Source organism: Hetaerina americana, unplaced genomic scaffold (assembly GCF_022747635.1).
Source record: "Hetaerina americana unplaced genomic scaffold, ioHetAmer1.1.p SCAF_17, whole genome shotgun sequence".
In the NCBI taxonomy this organism is placed as follows: Eukaryota; Metazoa; Arthropoda; class Insecta; order Odonata; family Calopterygidae; genus Hetaerina; species Hetaerina americana.
The window spans coordinates 2,443,917-2,462,500 of record NW_027286730.1 but is presented as its reverse complement, the minus strand read 5'-3'; the positions used below and the strand labels follow the sequence as shown (position 1 = coordinate 2,462,500).

General features: G+C 34.6%; 1 protein-coding gene across 1 annotated transcript; it reads right to left on the bottom strand.

Annotated features, from left to right (window-relative positions):
* Nucleotides 1-9,940: 9,940 nt before the first annotated feature.
* LOC139687117 (dnaJ homolog subfamily B member 12) lies at nucleotides 9,941-18,554 on the bottom strand. Its single transcript, XM_071584240.1, has 9 exons — nucleotides 18,339-18,554; nucleotides 18,080-18,157; nucleotides 17,914-17,989; nucleotides 17,587-17,732; nucleotides 16,680-16,832; nucleotides 14,591-14,718; nucleotides 13,971-14,086; nucleotides 11,797-11,960; nucleotides 9,941-11,703 (listed from the first exon to the last, which is right to left on the bottom strand). Exons 1-9 carry the CDS (start codon nucleotides 18,472-18,474, stop codon nucleotides 11,588-11,590), a joined length of 1,113 nt encoding a protein of 370 aa, XP_071440341.1. The 5' UTR covers nucleotides 18,475-18,554; the 3' UTR covers nucleotides 9,941-11,587.
* Nucleotides 18,555-18,584: the final 30 nt, after the last annotated feature.

Sequence of the window (18,584 nt, the reverse complement as noted above, 5' to 3'; positions counted from 1 at the left end):
TTTGTGCATATGATACTACAACAGCCATAAAGATGTATGAATCTGTAAGTACCATAATTAAAATGATAACTTTTTAGTTTCCAAGTTTTATTGGTCACTAGAATGATGCAATGCATTTCTGCCCAATTAGCTTAATCATGTGCAATACATTTGAGGTGCCCACCTCAAATTTATTGCATGTTAGTCTTCATCTCCATCCAAATTACTTTCTCAATTCTTTTCCATACTCACATCTCAAAAGCCTCTTGAAGTATGGTCATCCCCTTGCCTCAAAGACCAGGATTCAGATCCACACATTGACTAACTCAATGTTAAAGTCTTCCTAATCTTTTCTTTTTTTCTTTATTTAGAACACCTATCATTAATTCCTTCTTCTTGCTTCTAGTTACTTCTTTTGGGAATGCTTCTTTTCTCATAATGTCTCCACTGCAATGCACATTTCCCTCCAAAATACTGCCCAAATACATGAACTGCTTCACCTACTCTAGTTTATTCCCTCCATATTTTACATTTAACTTAGCCTTCCTAATTCTTAATAATCTCATCATTTTGATTTTCTAGTGATTATTCTTCGTCTAATACCTCTTGTATTGCTTCTGTAAGGCACTAAACAATATTAAAGTCTCCTGGTTGTCCGACTAACTATTGCTTGATCATTTGCAAACCTAATGGAATAAATAAAATTGCCACCCAATTTCATTTCCAAAGTTAGATTTTCCCATGCCACCTTTAACATTATCATATTTGTATGTTAAAGGCTAATGGCAATAATAAACAACTCTCTTTCCTCTGCCTTTCACATCCTGTACCAATTCTTTCCATCCCTAGGCTCTTATTTTGGCTATCTCATCTCTGATCCATGCATGTATAGGTTTCTAATCCCTTTTGGCTCCTATATTCTTCAGTACTTAAATCAACGTTATCCACTATACTATGCCCAGTCCCTTCTTGTAATCTGCTAAATAAACACAGGCACCCAGGTTGTATTCTATTTTTCTTTTTTATAATTTTCTCATTCCTGGATTAATTCTCTTGCTCCCCTCAAATTTCTTAACACGAAGTGATCCATGCCTAGGTACTTGTTTGCATAGTTGTGTAACTTTCTATTGATTATTCACTGTCACATGAATGAGGCAGTGAAATTACAGTTTGGGAGAAAGGAATGGCCATGGAAGGAAACTATAGACTTTGCCTAGAGGAATAGGTTATTTATTGCTAACACCTTGTTTAAATGCCAAAGTAGACATTTCCATACATGGCAAATGTGGGGAGATACAGTGGTAAATCAGAATTTATTATAGTTAAGCATATGTTTAGGAATGGAATGATTAACTTGACTATTTTCCTGGCTGTATTTGTGGATTCACAGTTTAGTGCAAATGTAGTTTGAAATTAAACTTGGAAAAGAATGAGTAGAATAAAATGGAATGTAGAAAACAAATGGGTTGAAAACAACTGCCTCCTGGATGGAGTTCCAGGAGGGGTAAAAAATAAACAGCCAAAAACGAATAGGGCAAAGGTAGTATTTAAGAAAGAGCAGGGCAAGGGTATGGAGAGCTTACAGGAACGGCAATAATGTGCCCGCTATGCAGAAAGGTGAAGGAAATATCAGGATTTAGGGAAGGAAAATCTGTTTACACTATTCAAAATGCAACAGGTCAAATATTAAACAAAGAAGAGGGCGAGACAAGTTGAAAAGATTACATAGAAGAGCTATATGGTATAGGCCAGTGTGCTTATAAATAAAAATATAATATAATGATAAGAATGGCTTAGGTCAGGGAATTCTTAACTGTAAGATAGAAAAGGCATTAAAGGAAATGAAATCAGTGAGACTTTGGGAATAGATAACTCCTTTGCAGAACTATTCATCTCTTTAGGAAAATGGAAGGAAGAGCTTGTATGATCTTATTCATTTATGAGGGAAATAAATTTGGCTGGAAGACTAGTCCGGAAGGAAAACAAGCTAGTCATAGGCAAAAAAGTTTGGGCCATTGGGATAAATTCGAAGGCCAAGTGAATGAAGGATGTACTGAAAGGCAATGGGGTGCTGACGACAGTGATCGAGGGGAGAATGTTGAGCACATGAGGTATATTGAGGAAAAGAATAGGCACTTTAGATGGAATTAAATGAGATAGAAAGTATGTAGAGCTAGTGAATGAGTTATTGTGATATGAAGTACTGGATTTCAGAATATTTTCTGTTATGTTAGTTTGGGCCTAAAATTTCAGCAGCTGGTGGTGTCAGGACCTGTCATAAACCTGCCCTAAAATGGTAGACAAGTGATGATGATATAATACCATTCAGTAACACTTATGGTTAAAGAATTTTGGAAAACGATTTTAAAGTAAGTTTTAAATGGACCTAAAACAAAAACTACTGCCCAAACTCATCAATCCACATTGCTGACATACATTTGGTATTCTAGTGCCCTGGAGAACCAAATGTGCCTTTTGTGTAAGTTCACCCTAAATGTGATGGGAGTTTCCCTTTCATCCATAACTTGTCCATAATCTCCTTACCCCTGTTAAACTATCAGGTGAAGCACTCCAGCCAAATTTGAATTTGCCCGGCAAAGTTAATGAGAAAGTTTGAGTGCACGTAGTGACCACTAAAAATTATTCAAAATATTGAAAAGTTATGCTCTTTCCGGTGATGGTCACCCAATGTTGTATTGCCCCCGACTGCTGAGAAAAATCCACCCTACTGCCAGGCCTCCCATCCTAGTTTATCCAATGCATATTCACCAAACAATTCCTGCTCTCACAGTAATACCGTACTTTCCCATCCATAACGGGCTTCAGAACTTTGTAGTTATCATGAATTGGTATAGATACCGCGCGCCCAGAGCTTCATAGTTATGTTAAACGTGTATAGATGAGGCGCATCAGTGTATGTGTGTAAAAATATACGTCTATATCCGTATACTAATAGATGGTAATAACCAATGAATTCGTGTAATCATAATTGCCTGTGGTTATATCTACCGTAAGCATACAAAAGATTAGAGACAGGTGATTGAAATTAATTCCAAACAACAGAAGGATAAAAAAACAATATTTACAAGCCAACACAATATGCCGGCTAATTGCCTTTTCGCTATGATTCGTAAGTGGAAATGAGACATGGGAATGTGTACCCGTTTATTTGCCATATAAATTAACTTTCGGCGGATCAAATATAAAAAATAAGGGAATTAATGAAATTTTTTCAATCAATGAAATAATTGAATTTTCTTGTTTTGTTTGCTTCACTTCGATTTACAAGGGCACATATAAGAAGATGGAGATAACGGAAAGAAACATATTAAGGTCCATACATAGAATTAAACCACGGGTTAAAATTAAGGATATATATATCCAGGCAGACATGGAAGATCTGGACGAAATAATAAAGACATTATGCAAGATCTATTACGATCAACTAGAAGAGCATAGCAGCACAGCATTAACGTACACAAAAATTAAAAAGGGACCAACAAATGATAAACAAAAAAGACCATACCACATCCTAAATAAGACTAGAACCATAATATAGGCACAATTAAAAAAAATAAATAAATAATAACATTTATAATACTATGTGAGAAATACGACATTAAAATATACACATAGAGCAAAAGGCATCCTCTGAAAATAAGCCGCATATGCGGTAAGACACGATGGTACTTCGATTTGTTATTATCGTCGCTCAGCTGTTCTATAAACCCTCAAAGTTCTATGAAAGTGCCGCCTCCATGGTGATTGTTTCAAACCTGAATTGAGTTAAGTTTTTGTAATTTAGAATTTCCTCAAGAAAATTACCCACGGAGAAGGAAATCTTACACGGTGATGTTTAATCTAGAAGTCATCAATCACGCGAAAGAAAAAGGAAATTGCGAGGCTGCCAGGATTTGTCAATTAATAAATCTTTTAAATCAAAGTTACGTTCTAGTTGGGAAAAGTGGATGATGTCTGGTATGAAAGACTACACATAATCGAGAAGGATTAAAAGAGTGAGTAATGAAGAAATAAGCCAGTGGATCCTGGAAAGTTGGCAGGGTCTCAGAGGTACATATGTTAAAAATGGATTTGAAAAATCTTTAGGCAATATTTTAACGCCAGTGCTAGAAGATGAGGAAGAGTCAACTTCGGAGAGCGAACTCGGTGATGTGCCTGAAGAAATAATAAATGCACTTGATTCATTCAATTTTGATTCAGTTGACGAATTTCTTTGATTCGAATGATCCGTATCCTATCATATATTTATACGTACGTGTATATAATACGACGTACTCTACGTATACGTGAAGTACTATGAATTAGAATGAAGTACTACGTATTAGAAAAAATGAAGCATAGAAATTTTGTTTCTTCTTTTTCTCGCGGATTTATGAGATGAAATAACGGTAACAGTAGTAAATCTGTTTAAAATAGAACACAGTTAGAAAGGCATGCTATCAGGCTAATTTATTTTTGCGAAACTCTTGTGCAAATTATTGTGTACATGCGTTTGTAAATGTTTGGATTTTTTCAATGTTCATCACATTGCGCGTATCGTCATTTTTTCGATGATCTGAACATTTTTGTATAGATTAGGCGCGCGTTATCTATGGGAAAATGCGGTATTTAATAAATTTATCTGATCTTATCACTTTCAGCTAAACCTTTCTCCGTCGAGTCCTGAGTATAAAATACGCTTATATTCCAGGCAAATAAGAGATTTACGTGATAATCTGATAAGTCTAGCTAAGAATAATTAAATTTTGAATTGAAGCCTTCAGTTAATTTATTTTTAAAAGAATGTATGCAATAAAAGACAGTTATGCATAAAATATTGATTCATTTTAGCTGATTAAGATAACCACACGTGAATGACAGAAGGTCAATGGTCAGAAACGTATACAGTGCAACAGACACCACCACAACCCCTTGGGGATAATTTTCAAGTATGTTGTTTAGCTGCCATCAGTGTATTTAAATTTCAAAATCGGGATTTAATGCATTCCTACTTAACAAGAATGAAGACGTTTCAAGCTGGCTGTGAATAAAAAAGAATTCAGACCTTTTTTAGTGCTATTAGGGAAGTCGGTGGGCAATATGAGAATTTGAGTACTTATGGAGGAAATATTGTAAAAGGAAAACCAACTATTTCGTGTTTGTAAAGAATGACACCTTTATAAAAATAGGGAAGGAACTAGAGAAAGTAACGTGGGGTAAATAAGTCTCTCTCTTTACTATTCAATTAGGGAAATGAATGTGAATTCACATTCAATCATTTGAAAAACATACATGGCATGGACATTCACGATTATCGAAACCCTAGGTGGAGGAGGAAAGCCCAACAAATCGGGAAACGAACACGCGATCTAAGGAAGCCGAAGCCAGCATAATAATAAAATTGAGCCTTCAATATACAGAGATAAAATGATATGATTATGAAATTAATTGCTCTAGGCCCTTGTTTTACCCTGTCCTCACCGTTGGTATAAGTGATCTGTGTTGATTGGAACGTGTTATTTTAATTCACAATTGTTCTTTCATCAGCGCCTTTGGAAAGTTAGTTCTAATAACAAGTCTCACCTTAATTAAGTCAGCGAAGTTGAATTCGGCTCTGTTAGTTGTCGGCAGTAAAAATCTAAAGGCGAACTTCTTTCGAACTCGTGATGTTCCTCCGCGATGCGGGTGGTGTCTGCCCAAATTCTCCCCTCGCCAGAGTTTAAGTATACCCTTGCGCTCATTTTTATCTTTGCTACAGAACTCCGAGGGCGGGTAGGAGATAAAAAAAACCGCTATCGCCGCTGTCTTGTACATCAGATCTCTGAGATCACGATGCATTTTATTCCTATGTATTCACCAATATATCGGTGACGCTAATCACTTTATATGGTAGTGATTGAATGTAAGATTCATCATTCCTTGTCATCATTGAAAGGTTCGCTATCCTGTCATCTGTTAACCTATCTGTGATATACGTGCCTTATAATATTCCGTAGTTCATACATAATGATAATAGACTTGTAAAGAATGTTACTGTATGGCGCATATTACTAATGCCTACATACCTACGTGCCACAATTTGTTTTCTTTTTCAATCCTTGTTACACATTGCAGCAATCCACAATTAACATTTTTGAACTATTGCGAAGGTATCTGAGAGACGGTCTTTATAATGTACTGTTTTGTGTTACCAAGAATTAATAATAAAATTAAAGTAATTTGCGACCGTTCGTAAATTACTTTTCCCTCACAAGCTATGTGAAAAAACCACAATCATGTCTGGAATACACGAGTAGTAGAGATTCCACAGTATCCCTATTTCCGCTCCATGATTTATAAATAGACTCCAAAGACTAACGTGTAGTTCCCCTACTGCTGTGCAGACCCCGTCTATTTTTTTCTTTGAGAAGCCGGCTGGGCACACCAGAAGGATAATAGGATATTTATGAGATGATATATCATGATTTAATTCTCTCGAAAAGCAGTTTCAAAGAATGGGAAAACATTGTCATTAGTTTATGGCTTCTATTCTTAATGAAATAGCGCCGCGCTATCCCGTCAATTGTGACCCTTGTCCGCTATGTTGTGTGTCATTTCGATCCAGTCGCTGTATGCTATCCTAAATACCGGAATAGAAACCGGAAGTCTAAGTAATGAAGCAGGGTCGCTATTCAAATCGGCTCAGAGCAATACTGAAGGTCGTTATAATACCTAGGGCCTGAAAATCGCATTGCTCCTGAAACCCTGTTTTCCATATTGGAACATCGCACACTATCCTTCAATTGTTTTCGCACATCCTTAGGAAAATTGGGGGCACCTATGTACTTGCATCTATTTCAAATACTCTTTATTTGCTATTGAAATGAATGTGTGTGGAATGTAACGAATGAAATTAAAAAAGAAGATGCTTCTTGGCAATGTAGCTCATATTTTTCATTCGAACCTTTGCTATTAAGAACTGAAGTATGTTATGACAGTGGTAAACACATACGTTAGAGATAAAAGGGGAGGGCGATGTTTCCGTTTATACTAGAGGCCATAAATTGTACCCATGATGGGGTGCTTGGTTTTTTCTCATCTGAGATAGAGCTTAAAAAGTAACCCCGTACAGTATTGAGACATATTTCCATTTGTTGAATGATAGTATACGAATACATTTTTTGGCTATTCATTAATATGTGCAAATGTAGATATTTTAGGGCTGTAGGAGGTGGTATGAAGGACAGCAGGGATTATTGGAGCGATGATGAGTCATATAAATTGAATAGGATGATAAAAGAGCCAGCCAGGGTTGGTAAAAGTATTGAATAAAAAGGTAGGAAGAAGCATAGTAACAGTAGTGAGTAGAAATGAAAGCGGAACAAAACACCGTGATCATTATTTAGATCAACCTGCCAACAAATAACCGCTTGGAGGAAGAAAAAGCGTTGTACATTAAATTAGAGGAAACAATTGTAGGTGTCCCTGGGGTTAACCATTTGTTTGATAGTTGTGAAGGACCAGAATGCGGTGGTAGGTGGAAGGATATATGAGAGTGAGGTAGGACAAGGAGAAAGTAATTGAGTTTAGGGAGGAGTCCATCATGTCTTTAATGACCACAGCGAGTTTGAGAAATGGTGTGCATTTCATATTCATCCTACCTCATACAGACGCAGAGGCTTGCCTAATGGAAAATGTTTAATTGGATTACAATCGTAGGACCTCTAGTGCATTTTTTTAAATTGCTGGGAATACAAATAAGCTTGCTCCATGTGCTTCTAGTCAGGCTGATGAATCATTGTACATGGCTGCACCTAATAAGTCTCCAAAAAAATATTTTATGGTAGCACCAGAACTTTTGACTTTTAAAGTGAATAATTTGGAGACAAGTCAGTTTGTGGAGTGCAATGAAAAATTTGTGCTGTCACTAGAAGAGAACAATTTTAAATACAGGTAGTAGCTGGACCTCACAAAAATTATGGAAAGGTCTTTTAAGATAGGTATCAAGGTATTTAAGTGCAGGAGATTGTTCCTAAAACAGAGTAGGGGCAGAAATCTTATACAAGAGATGGGGTGGGTTATCACAGTGGCATAGGCTTAGTGAGGGAAACAATTCTGAGGATTTGCAGATGGATGTGAAGGTAGGCCAGTTGCTTTATGCTTATTTTGACTCAAGAGATGACAGGGTAAGGTTTGGCAAGGGGAATTTTGTCAGATAGCTGGCAAGTGTGGAGATGAATATTTCTTCAGATATATGTTACCCAAAAAAGAAATTTCCTCTGCAGCTTCAGAGGTGAATGGGTTAGTTGTGGACAGTGAGATGCTCTTCCATAGTAAGCAAATAGTTAATGCCTGCACACTTGTTAAGACCTCTGAGGCATTTTTGTCCTCTCTGGAAGAACTACATTGGCATGTGGCGCTTGTACATTATAACACAACCTCCTTCAATGCTATAAATATTTTGAAGGATGTAGACTCTTTAAATTTATATAACCATGGTTATGGACAGTTTCTCTTTTAAAATACCAATTTCCTGGGAAGTTATTACATACTTGTTAACTTCCCCGCTTAGCACAAGATTATTTATGAGATGAGCATATGCATGCTCTCAATTTATCCTGGGTTGTAGAAATTGTGAGATGGGTTATAATTAAATTGTTGATTACAGAAAAGGATTTCTAGGAAAAGGACATCACTTGGGAATACTTCTAGAATGATATTGCTAAAAAGGAGGAGGTTAAAACAAATGTTACACCAAACCAGCAAATGAAAAAGGTGGAGGTATCAGCCAAAATATTAAATGGTATGAATTGGCACATGCTTGAATTTCCTGCTCGAAGAGTATAGGCTAAGGGGGAGGCAGAAGGAATTTAAAAAATATATAAATCTTTCTGATGAACATATTGGCATGCCAAGAGTAATCAAAAATAAAATGATAATTGCAGTAACTACCGTATTTGATGACATACAACATGCACCTCCATTTTAGCAGGGCACACACAAGAAAATAAAGTTTTTTAAAAGCATATGCTTTGTTGTGACAAGTTGTGATAAAGTACGATCAAGTCTGTTCAATTACTCCTTTCACATTGCATATTAGCAAATAGCATAATAGTGACAGTACCAACTAAAATATTCAATTGAATAATAAATATTTTATAAGTAACTGTAGTGGAGTAAAAATAGGTAGTATAGACCATTTGGGGTAAAATGTAACCCATTGATTTTAAAGCTTCACATATAAGATGCAGGTGATTTTTTAAACCATAATTTTGGAAAGAAGTGCATCTTACACATCGTCAAATTTGGTATTTAGTTTTCAGTCTTTACCTTTCCAATTACTTGACATTTTCTGGTGACATACCTATTCCTAGTCAGTTACTTTGTTTACAAAGGATGATTATAGCCTTTCAATTTCTTGTAAGCATTAATCATAATTCTAGTAATGCAAATGATGGGTATTGCTAATTGTTGCAAGAGTATATGCACATCCTTCAGTGTCACTCGGATACCCTCAGCTGAACCAGAATTATGCTAGTGTTTTCATAATCCCTCATTTTTCTGTCAAGTATATTTGTACATGGTTTCCTCTGCGAGTGATACTGAAAGGGAATAAATCTCATCACAACTCCCGAATGATACTTGGTCCAAATCAATGGAAGCGTGAGCATCAGATTAAAAAGACTGATGTAGATTTTCAATTTTATGGAAAAGATAATAAAAACATATGCTCTTTCAGTACCTATCTGCTCCAAAAACATTAGTGTGTCAGATCAGTGGGTAAATATTCAGTGGTCATGCTCATGGTTAGGCATTTATTTTTACATTTTATTTATCAAACATGAACTCCTGCGAGTGCTTCCTTCATTAACTTAGAATATCAAGTATGAATTACCAACTTGACATGTGAATTCGCTTAATATTTCAATGGATATCTAAAATAGATGTTTGATTTTTTTGTCGAAATATGGAATGGCAAGAATTGTTTAAAATCATTTATTTTGAAACCATATATTCTTATGCTTAAAATTTTGGTCCCCTGCCTATTGAAATAACATTTTATTGAAAATGGATTATTTTTCATGAAGTAGAAGGTTCTGAAGTAATTTTCATATAAATGACACAGTTTCAGGCATAGCATGCTGGAAATCCTTCATGATGAAAGAAGACACTATGCTTCTCCACATAGACTTTTTATATTTTTATACAACCTAGGCTTTGTTACAGCGTAACACCTGAAGATGCTACGCTGTAATAAAACTTAGGTCGTAATAAAAAAAATGCTACGTGGAAAAGCAGTGTCTTCTTTCATTGTATTCATATCTCATCAGAATTCAGCTACAGTATAAGTGAATACATGATGAAATTCTCCCCACATAATGGCGTAGTGACAAAATGTTAGCTCTTACTGTATTCATATAATTACATGAAAGATAGCAATGTTTTACTGCCTACACTTTGGAGGTCCAATATTTTGTATACAAAACAAACACAAAATACAAGAAACATGAAAAGGAAATAATGCGAAAAGTACCCTAACATTGTGTAATTACTGTTTCCATCAGAAAATAATTAGGGATGAGAAGGCTGAAGTTTTGGGTAGTATCACTGATGTCATATTTCTGAATGGGAATAGTGGATGACAGATTACTATAATACGGTATTCTCACCAACTTGAGGACCAAGCATATTATAATTAGAACAATATGGTGTCATTGAGACCTAACCCATTTCTTCAAATTACATGCCGAAAATAATAAAATTTTATGGGTCAATTTGTTTAATTTTCTCAATACCAAGAAGTTAACAACAATAATCAAAATATAAACCCATCAAAATATCTACTATACACAGGAACACATAAAAACAAGTCATCAACATGATTTGGGGATGAAACAATATCAATTTACAAGATGCCTACCAGTGCTTTGGTAACTTATATATAAATGTATTCAGAATGTGCAGGGTAAAATCAAATATTCACACTGTACACATTATACATGCTAATTACTTTTAATCACTGATGTACAATGAAAGACGAAATTATTAACAAGATTCACATGATATTTCACAGATCTTTCAACCTTATGGCATGTCTAGTGAACTGCAAAATCCAAGCATATTACCGCTTTCATAAGGTTTCCGTGCATATACAACATACAGTGATTCACATACAATGTAGAAACAAAATACTAAAATAAGACAGACACCCTTAATGATTTAAAGACTCAACATGATGATTAAATAAAGGCATTGGATCCATTATCATTGAGCAATCCTCAACCTCTCATCTTCAGAGGAATTGCTGACAATGAAAACAACAGACTTCACATGAATATCAGCAACAAAAATATTATAATTACAGGAATGGGATAAAATCACTCAACAATGAGGCATCATAAACAACAAGGTGGTCTGTCACCTGACCATAAAAACAATGATTCCTAGTCCAATAAATAGATCCCACATCCAGTACTGCAAATTAAAACTTAATACTCTTTAACCAATGTTTATTCTATATGTACATAATTAAGGCTTAAGGCAGACAACTTTTTTGCATTGAAGGCATTGTAAAGAGATGCATTCTATCTCTTGAAAGAAATTAAAATAAAATAAAAACAATGATGACTTATGCTTTGGCTTGAAGCTCTTGAAGGGTTTCACAGGACGGCATTCTTATTTTTTGGGATTTTGCATACAAAACGCTATCCCCATAACTCCGTGCCTTCCAAACCATTGACTCTCCTGAAAATTTAAAAGTTACAATGAACCTATGATTAATTTGTACAGTTTAACACTCCGTACCCAATCACAATAATAATTGATAATTTCACTTACGGTAACTTTTCTCCCTTATGCAAGCATGCCGAAGATTGGTTATGTATTCCTCCTCAACAGACATCTCCAGCCTCCTCAGGCTTCCTTGATATTCTGTATGAAAGTTTTCCTTCACATAGTAAGGAATTTTTAAATTCTGTGTTTCTTTTGGAACTGAGAACTTCCTGCAAAGTTGAAACAAATATGTCATTAAACTCAAGACACAAACAAAAATCATCATCCATACATTTTTAGAAATCAATTTTTTTTTCACTGGGTTTGTACTTCAGTTTATGATTAGTTGTCATTGGTGGTTTATTTTTGTCTCGCAGGCTATATGCTTGTCACACATTAGGTGTATACAAAGTAATTACTATCTTTACACAAGAGGTTTAGTCCCAAATGAGCATACTTGACAAAAAACAAAAGTTGAACGGTGATGCTTGAAGTATGCATCAGGAAATACATACTTAACATGAGTAGTAACATTAGTTAGCTCAATGGCATCATTGGTGATGCATACCTTTGAACAGATATTACTATAGTGTCACTCACATTAAATATTTTGTGAAATGCTGCCTGAGAAAAGAGCACAGCTCATATATCAAAAATAAGTTTGTATCTAAAGACCAAAACGGAATATGAAAAAGTTCACATGTTAAGTGATTCATAAATTGAAGTTCTCACTTTATATTGCCAGATTATAAAGAAATAAATAATGCAATTGACAAAACTGTCTCTATACAATCAGGTGCATTAAATGTAACTGGAAAATCAATAAAAAATCTGAAGCATAACTCGCATAGGAAAGTTCCCTGTAGAAAGTTTCTAATATTCACATATTTTTTTTTATTTTGACCTTGGAAAGCAATATTAAAATGAATCAACATACAACTAAGGTCAGTCCACCTGTAAGGTGTTATTTTAAGCAAATTAGAAGCACTACCCTACTGGACAAACCAAAGCATAATTTTCATGAAGTTCAAATTACCATGCATAATACAAAGTTCAATTTAAAAATTGATTAATGTACACCTTAGGTAAATCAATGTGAAATAAGTTACCAGCAAAATCTAGTTTTAATAAACGATAATAAATGGTAAATGTAAAATCAAAAACACAATCACAAATGAAATTTGGGAAAAATAGAATAAAAATCAGTGCCATCATGGAACAATGAGATTTTACATACATTCTGGATTTTCAAAATATAATCTGAGGTTTTGATTACAGAGATTTTTACAGACAACTGTCCAAATGTAAAATAACGAAAATTCTGTGTCAAAAATTTGAGGTTTCATGTACCTCTTTAATTGATGGCTAAAGGGTTCCATGACACACATGTACACAAAATCAGTGAACGATAAAATTTAGTTTCTTTGTGACTTCATAGTCACAAATATCAGAAATCTGATAACATAAAACAACCGATTTGATGAAATAACTTTCTTATTCCATATACATCTATTTGCATGAAACCTGGTAATGCACTGCAAATGTAAACCCTTTATTATTCATTGGTAAAAATATTTTTAACAGTTCCTGCATTTATCAAGCAGCTGGGGGTCATTATTTATATAACAAGGAAAATAGGTTAGAGAACTTAAGGACATATATCAGAGGTGTAATAGCTCATTTCTGGAGTTCTTGATGTATTTACTACATCTATACTGGCCTGCATTTGGTGCTCATAAACTTGTGTTGATATTAATTTTCACCAAAGATATTTTTGAACACTTATAAATTTAAAATCTGCACAAGTCTTAAAAAACCTATCCATAAGAATGCATCTAAAAACACATCAACATGTGAATGGAGATTCAAAGTCTATATTATAATACAGGTGAATAAAAATAGTTATATATATATATATATATATATATATATATATATACAAACACACACATATAAATCATCTCTTGGGCCACATCATTAGGATGTTCCCATTTTTTGCTTCTTTAGAGTCTAGCCTGAACAATCAGTTAAAATTTCATTATTGCTCATGTCTGAAAGAGGTTTATAATTTAGGTGAGTCAATCTAAGTCAGATTTTGTGGCATTAAACACATAATATGGCTATAGCATACGTACTGAAATAAAATGAGACAAAAACACCACTTCAAAAGTTTGGTTACACCATTTGGGACATCATCATCAAGTAGCATGTAGCTATAGAAACAATCATGATGTACTTACGAATTGGCAAGTAGACTGTAGATTGGTTCAGATATGAAGAGACTACTCATCATAGATATTGCTATTAAAAGCAAAATTGGCAGCATCTGAAGAAGCAGAGAATAGCTACCTGCATGCTGTAAAGAAAACAAAGGTAATCTATGAATAGGTAAGTTTCTAGCATGGCACATTGGGAGGACTTGCACCCATGGTTCAAGGGTACAATAAATTTGCTAATTAAAAATATGTATCAATTTGTTTAATTTATATTCATACACATTATATAGAAGGGAAGACCATGCATTACATCATTTAATGGTAGAAAATATAAACAAAGAACTTGATACTCTTTGGCTCTTCGGGTAGAGATGGTTAAACATTATCACTGAAGATAATTTAAATGATATTAATTACTTTAATTGTAATTTATCTTATTTGTATGATTTCCCTTTTAAGGATGCATAGATTTCACAATAATAGCGCAAGGATTTTTGGTGTCAGTCTTGATATCAAAAGTATGTAATGGGAGGATGGGGTGGGGCATGGTTCTCCAGGTCTGGTATTCTTTGGAAAATGCTTCTTAATACTTCCCTGTTCCTATCATCAAAACTTATTATTGTAAACCAAATTATAATGCTCACCTCCCCTCTGACTTGGTTGTGGTTTTCTCCAGTTCGCTGCCATCGCCCACCACGGCGAACATAAACATTCTGAGAGGGGAATCCACCTCCAAAGAACATATTAAACAGTTCTTCTGCAGTGATGTCAGCTATTAAGATAAAGAGATTAATAATTGAAAATTATACATATATATATATATTATAAAAGCAATGACCATTCATAACCCGCTGATTCCAACATTTTATGCCAAATAAATAATCATACTATAACCTTCATAGTTAATTCATTATCAAACAAAGTTATACTAAAGATAATAATTTTAACCATAAAAATATTCATGCACGGTAAACTTGGTGAATGTCCTATTTGCACATTGGCCTCGGCAAATAACCAAAATAACATATTTTATGTCATACATATAAAATCTAAGGAAAGGAGCCATTCGCATGAGAAAAATAAACAGATTTTTATGAATATATGTTTTGAGAACTCTGAAAATTTCGATTTACCTGACTATGTTGGTTCATGCACATGAATGCACAATATGGAGATTTGATGAAAACTGTAACTTCAAAAGATAACAACAGTAAACTTACACCCAAAGTTTGTAGCTAAAGAAAAAGGCAGTTAGTTTTCGTCAAAAAATGAAGGTGTATGTGACACTCAAATAAAAGACATTTTCATTTTATCTTCTTGCTTAGTGAAACCTTGAGATTGATTAATTTAAATAAAATGTTTAGTCATGGGTGCAAAATTTTCCTACTACTTTCCTATCTCGATTTTCTCTTAAAACGAACCTTTTTGAGGCAGTATGTCCCGAAATCCATGTTTTCCCCCTCTTCTTCAAAGTGAAATGTTTGTGAGAAACCATTTTAAAGAAAATATAATTCCACTTTCATTGATTTGATTCCAGTGGTGCGTCACTTATAACCATTAAAAGTTGAAATATGCTCATTTAGGCTACAATAGCAAAGGAGGTAAAACATAATAGGCAATACGCTACATTCAAATTTTGCTTTGACCTGAACAAATCATGAATGTGGCATGCAGGATCAATCAAATCATCAATCTGAACAATCATGAGGACATCTATGTTATGCTACAGGTGGCTATGGAGATTCTGTTCTTCCTTAAAGCACAGCCAGAAGATGGTTTCAATTGTTAAAAGAAGGAAGGCAATTTCAAGGGATGATGGATCCAGATCTGCAGAAACTGCTTCTTTGGAAATAAATATTAACATCGCCGATGCCATTGTGAGAGCAGATTGTTGAATAATGCTAAGAACATAATCAAAAATATGGAACATATTATTGGGTGCTACACACGTCAGTAACAGAAAAATTGTGCACGAGACAGGGTTGTGTGCAGTGGTTTCCACAAAGCTCACAGCATAACCATAATTATATCATGAAAAATAATTTGAAGTGTTTTATTTATCCTTTCTGTAGTCCATATTGACTTTCTCCTGTTTTCCAATATGAAGACACATGTTCATGGAAAGACTCCCGTATTGCATCAGAAGCAGCAGCTGATGCAATACTTGAGTCAAACCAATGAAACTTGTACCACATGTATTATAAGTTGACAATATAACATAACATTTTTACTACTATAGATAGGTGGGCAATTTGGTAGAGACATTATGTTCAGGGAATGGGGAAAAAGTGGAGAGAAACCCAACATCAACATTAGCCTACTCTGAAAAAATACTCCACAGAGTCCATAATGTAATATTCTATTCAATGGATGGCATAATCTACTTGAAGTACTCTCCACGTAGAATCCAAAGCAGGGATCAAGATACCACTGATAAATTCTACCTATGCAGTTATTCAAACAGTTAGGTTGGAAAGCCACTTGAATAGGAAGTGAAATTATTGGACTTTCGGTACAAATTTGATAAACATCACCACCACATGCATTGCATATTTTAATGGTAATTTGATACAATTTTAATACTTGCTCATCATTCCACAGGCTGAAATCATGAAATTTAACAGTGTTTTCAGTATTTAGAATTGCTTTCCGTGAGTTACTTTTTTCATTCGACTTTGATTATTATATTAGGCAAGAACAAATAAAATATAAAATCACAGCATAAAACTTCACCTTCAAATCCTCGAGTATAATTGTATTCATGAAATCCACCTCGCCCATGGCCATGACGCCCCTGCTGCTGAAGACGTTCTTCTTCCGACCCATACATATCATACTGTTTTCGCTTGGTAGGATCAGTCAGGGTTGCCACAGCATTGCCTATGGCTGAGGAACAAAACAAGCAATCATTTATTAAATAGGTTTCTTTCTCTACAAAATTGCAGGAAATATTTGACCAAAGTAAATTGAATTAACGCAAAATCAATAAGAGAACAATTGACAATTTTATTAGCGTGAACAATGGCATGAAATATAGCTAGAAAGAAGTCAACTTATTTTTAATGTTTAATTATAAAGCTTAAAGTATAATTTATTCCAAAAAATCTTTCATGACAGCTATAGTTTATATTTACCCGCAATAATTATCACAACACAAATTACAATGGATTTAAAGGACACCCGTGAGTCTCTGTTAATTAGAGTTTAAGGGGCAGCAACCCCATGAACAAAGAAGAACAAATTCATTGGTAACGTTGGGTATAGATTATTAATAGCCTCTCACTGAAATATTAATATGAAGTTGGAAACCACAAATCATACCATGACAATATTTATAATTGAAAGCCACTGCAATTAAATCTGAGTTTCTGAATTGCTCTTTTCACACCAAAGAGGGCATTTTGTAGCCAAATTTGCAACATATAACCACAAAAATAGTAATCAATTGTTAATATATATTTATATATCTTTCCAGCACGATACGTCAGTTTATTATTGCATGTAAAATCGCCTTATAGTTACAACATGATTACGTCCATGACTTCCTATTATCGCAATTAAGACTCGTACTTTCAAAAATATCATTATGAATTTTCTCAAGGAAAACACCACTCCTCTACACATATTAAAATAAACAAACCTTTGAATGCTTCCGCTGCCCCTGGTGTTTTATTTTTGTCCGGATGAAGTTGGAGGGCTAATTTTTTGTAAGCCTTTTTAATGTCGCTATCCGTTGCTTCCTTATCCACTCCCAAAACTTCATAATAGTCTTTGCATTTTTTTATCCTGACAAAATAAAAATTTTAACAAGTTAACCAAAGGCAAGGGTATGAATCAAAGTTTGAAGAACAAATATTCAATTGTCCTTAACCCAAATACATATCGTTCTCAGGGGTCAAAACTCGTGCACATACAAGCCATAATATACATGGTACATCACCGATACCAATATATCAATGCACCTTACCTCTGAACAGCTTCTACGTGCTCCTTTGGATAATCCATTTCCGTGTCCGACGTTTTAGCTTCCTCCTTCCTGGTGGCTAGGTAACAAGAAACTCTGTTAACATCACTATGCAATTGATATATTGATATCAATTAAGGTAAGGTAAAATGCAGAATCACAGGCCTACCTGTCCGTCTTTTTCTCGGTGCATCTTCGGGCTCTGCACACTTCTGATGAGAGTTCTTCGATAAATGATCCAAAAGATCTGCAAACAAAAACACGATCTAACACAATCACCACGGTCATGGTGAATCCCGTAACCACAATAAAGATCAATTATTTACTCTGATGCAACATTAACTTGTTGCCTTCCGAAATAATTAAATGTTATTTCGTAGAGGCAATCCGGTCCGTAATTACAAGCAGACACCTTTCTAAAAACACACCTTTAGCTTTCTGAGTTGGGTATAATTTTTCCGCTTTCAACAAAAACCGCTCAGCTTTGTCATGTCGACCTTCAACAATAAAACGTTCTGCTAATTCAATGCAACGTTCAGCCTCATCCTTGTTCCCTTCCATCATGAAATCATAATTTAATGAATAAGTTCCTGTGAAACCTGTGAACTGACAATTATGACGTCAGAGTCGGTCACAGAAATGAACTAGAGGCATCTTTGGTGAGAAAATGGCAG

What these genes read in the sequence shown, in the direction of transcription:
- LOC139687117 (XM_071584240.1), bottom strand. Translation starts at nt 18,474, where the DNA reads ATGATGGAAGGGAACAAGGATGAGGCTGAACGTTGCATTGAATTAGCA. An exon ending in CACGTAGAAGCTGTTCAGAG is followed by an intron (nt 17,733 to 17,913) that starts GTAAGGTGCATT and finishes TTATTTTGTCAG; the next exon opens with GATAAAAAAATGCAAAGACT. An exon ending in GGCAGCGGAAGCATTCAAAG is followed by an intron (nt 16,833 to 17,586) that starts GTTTGTTTATTT and finishes TTTGTTCCTCAG; the next exon opens with CCATAGGCAATGCTGTGGCA.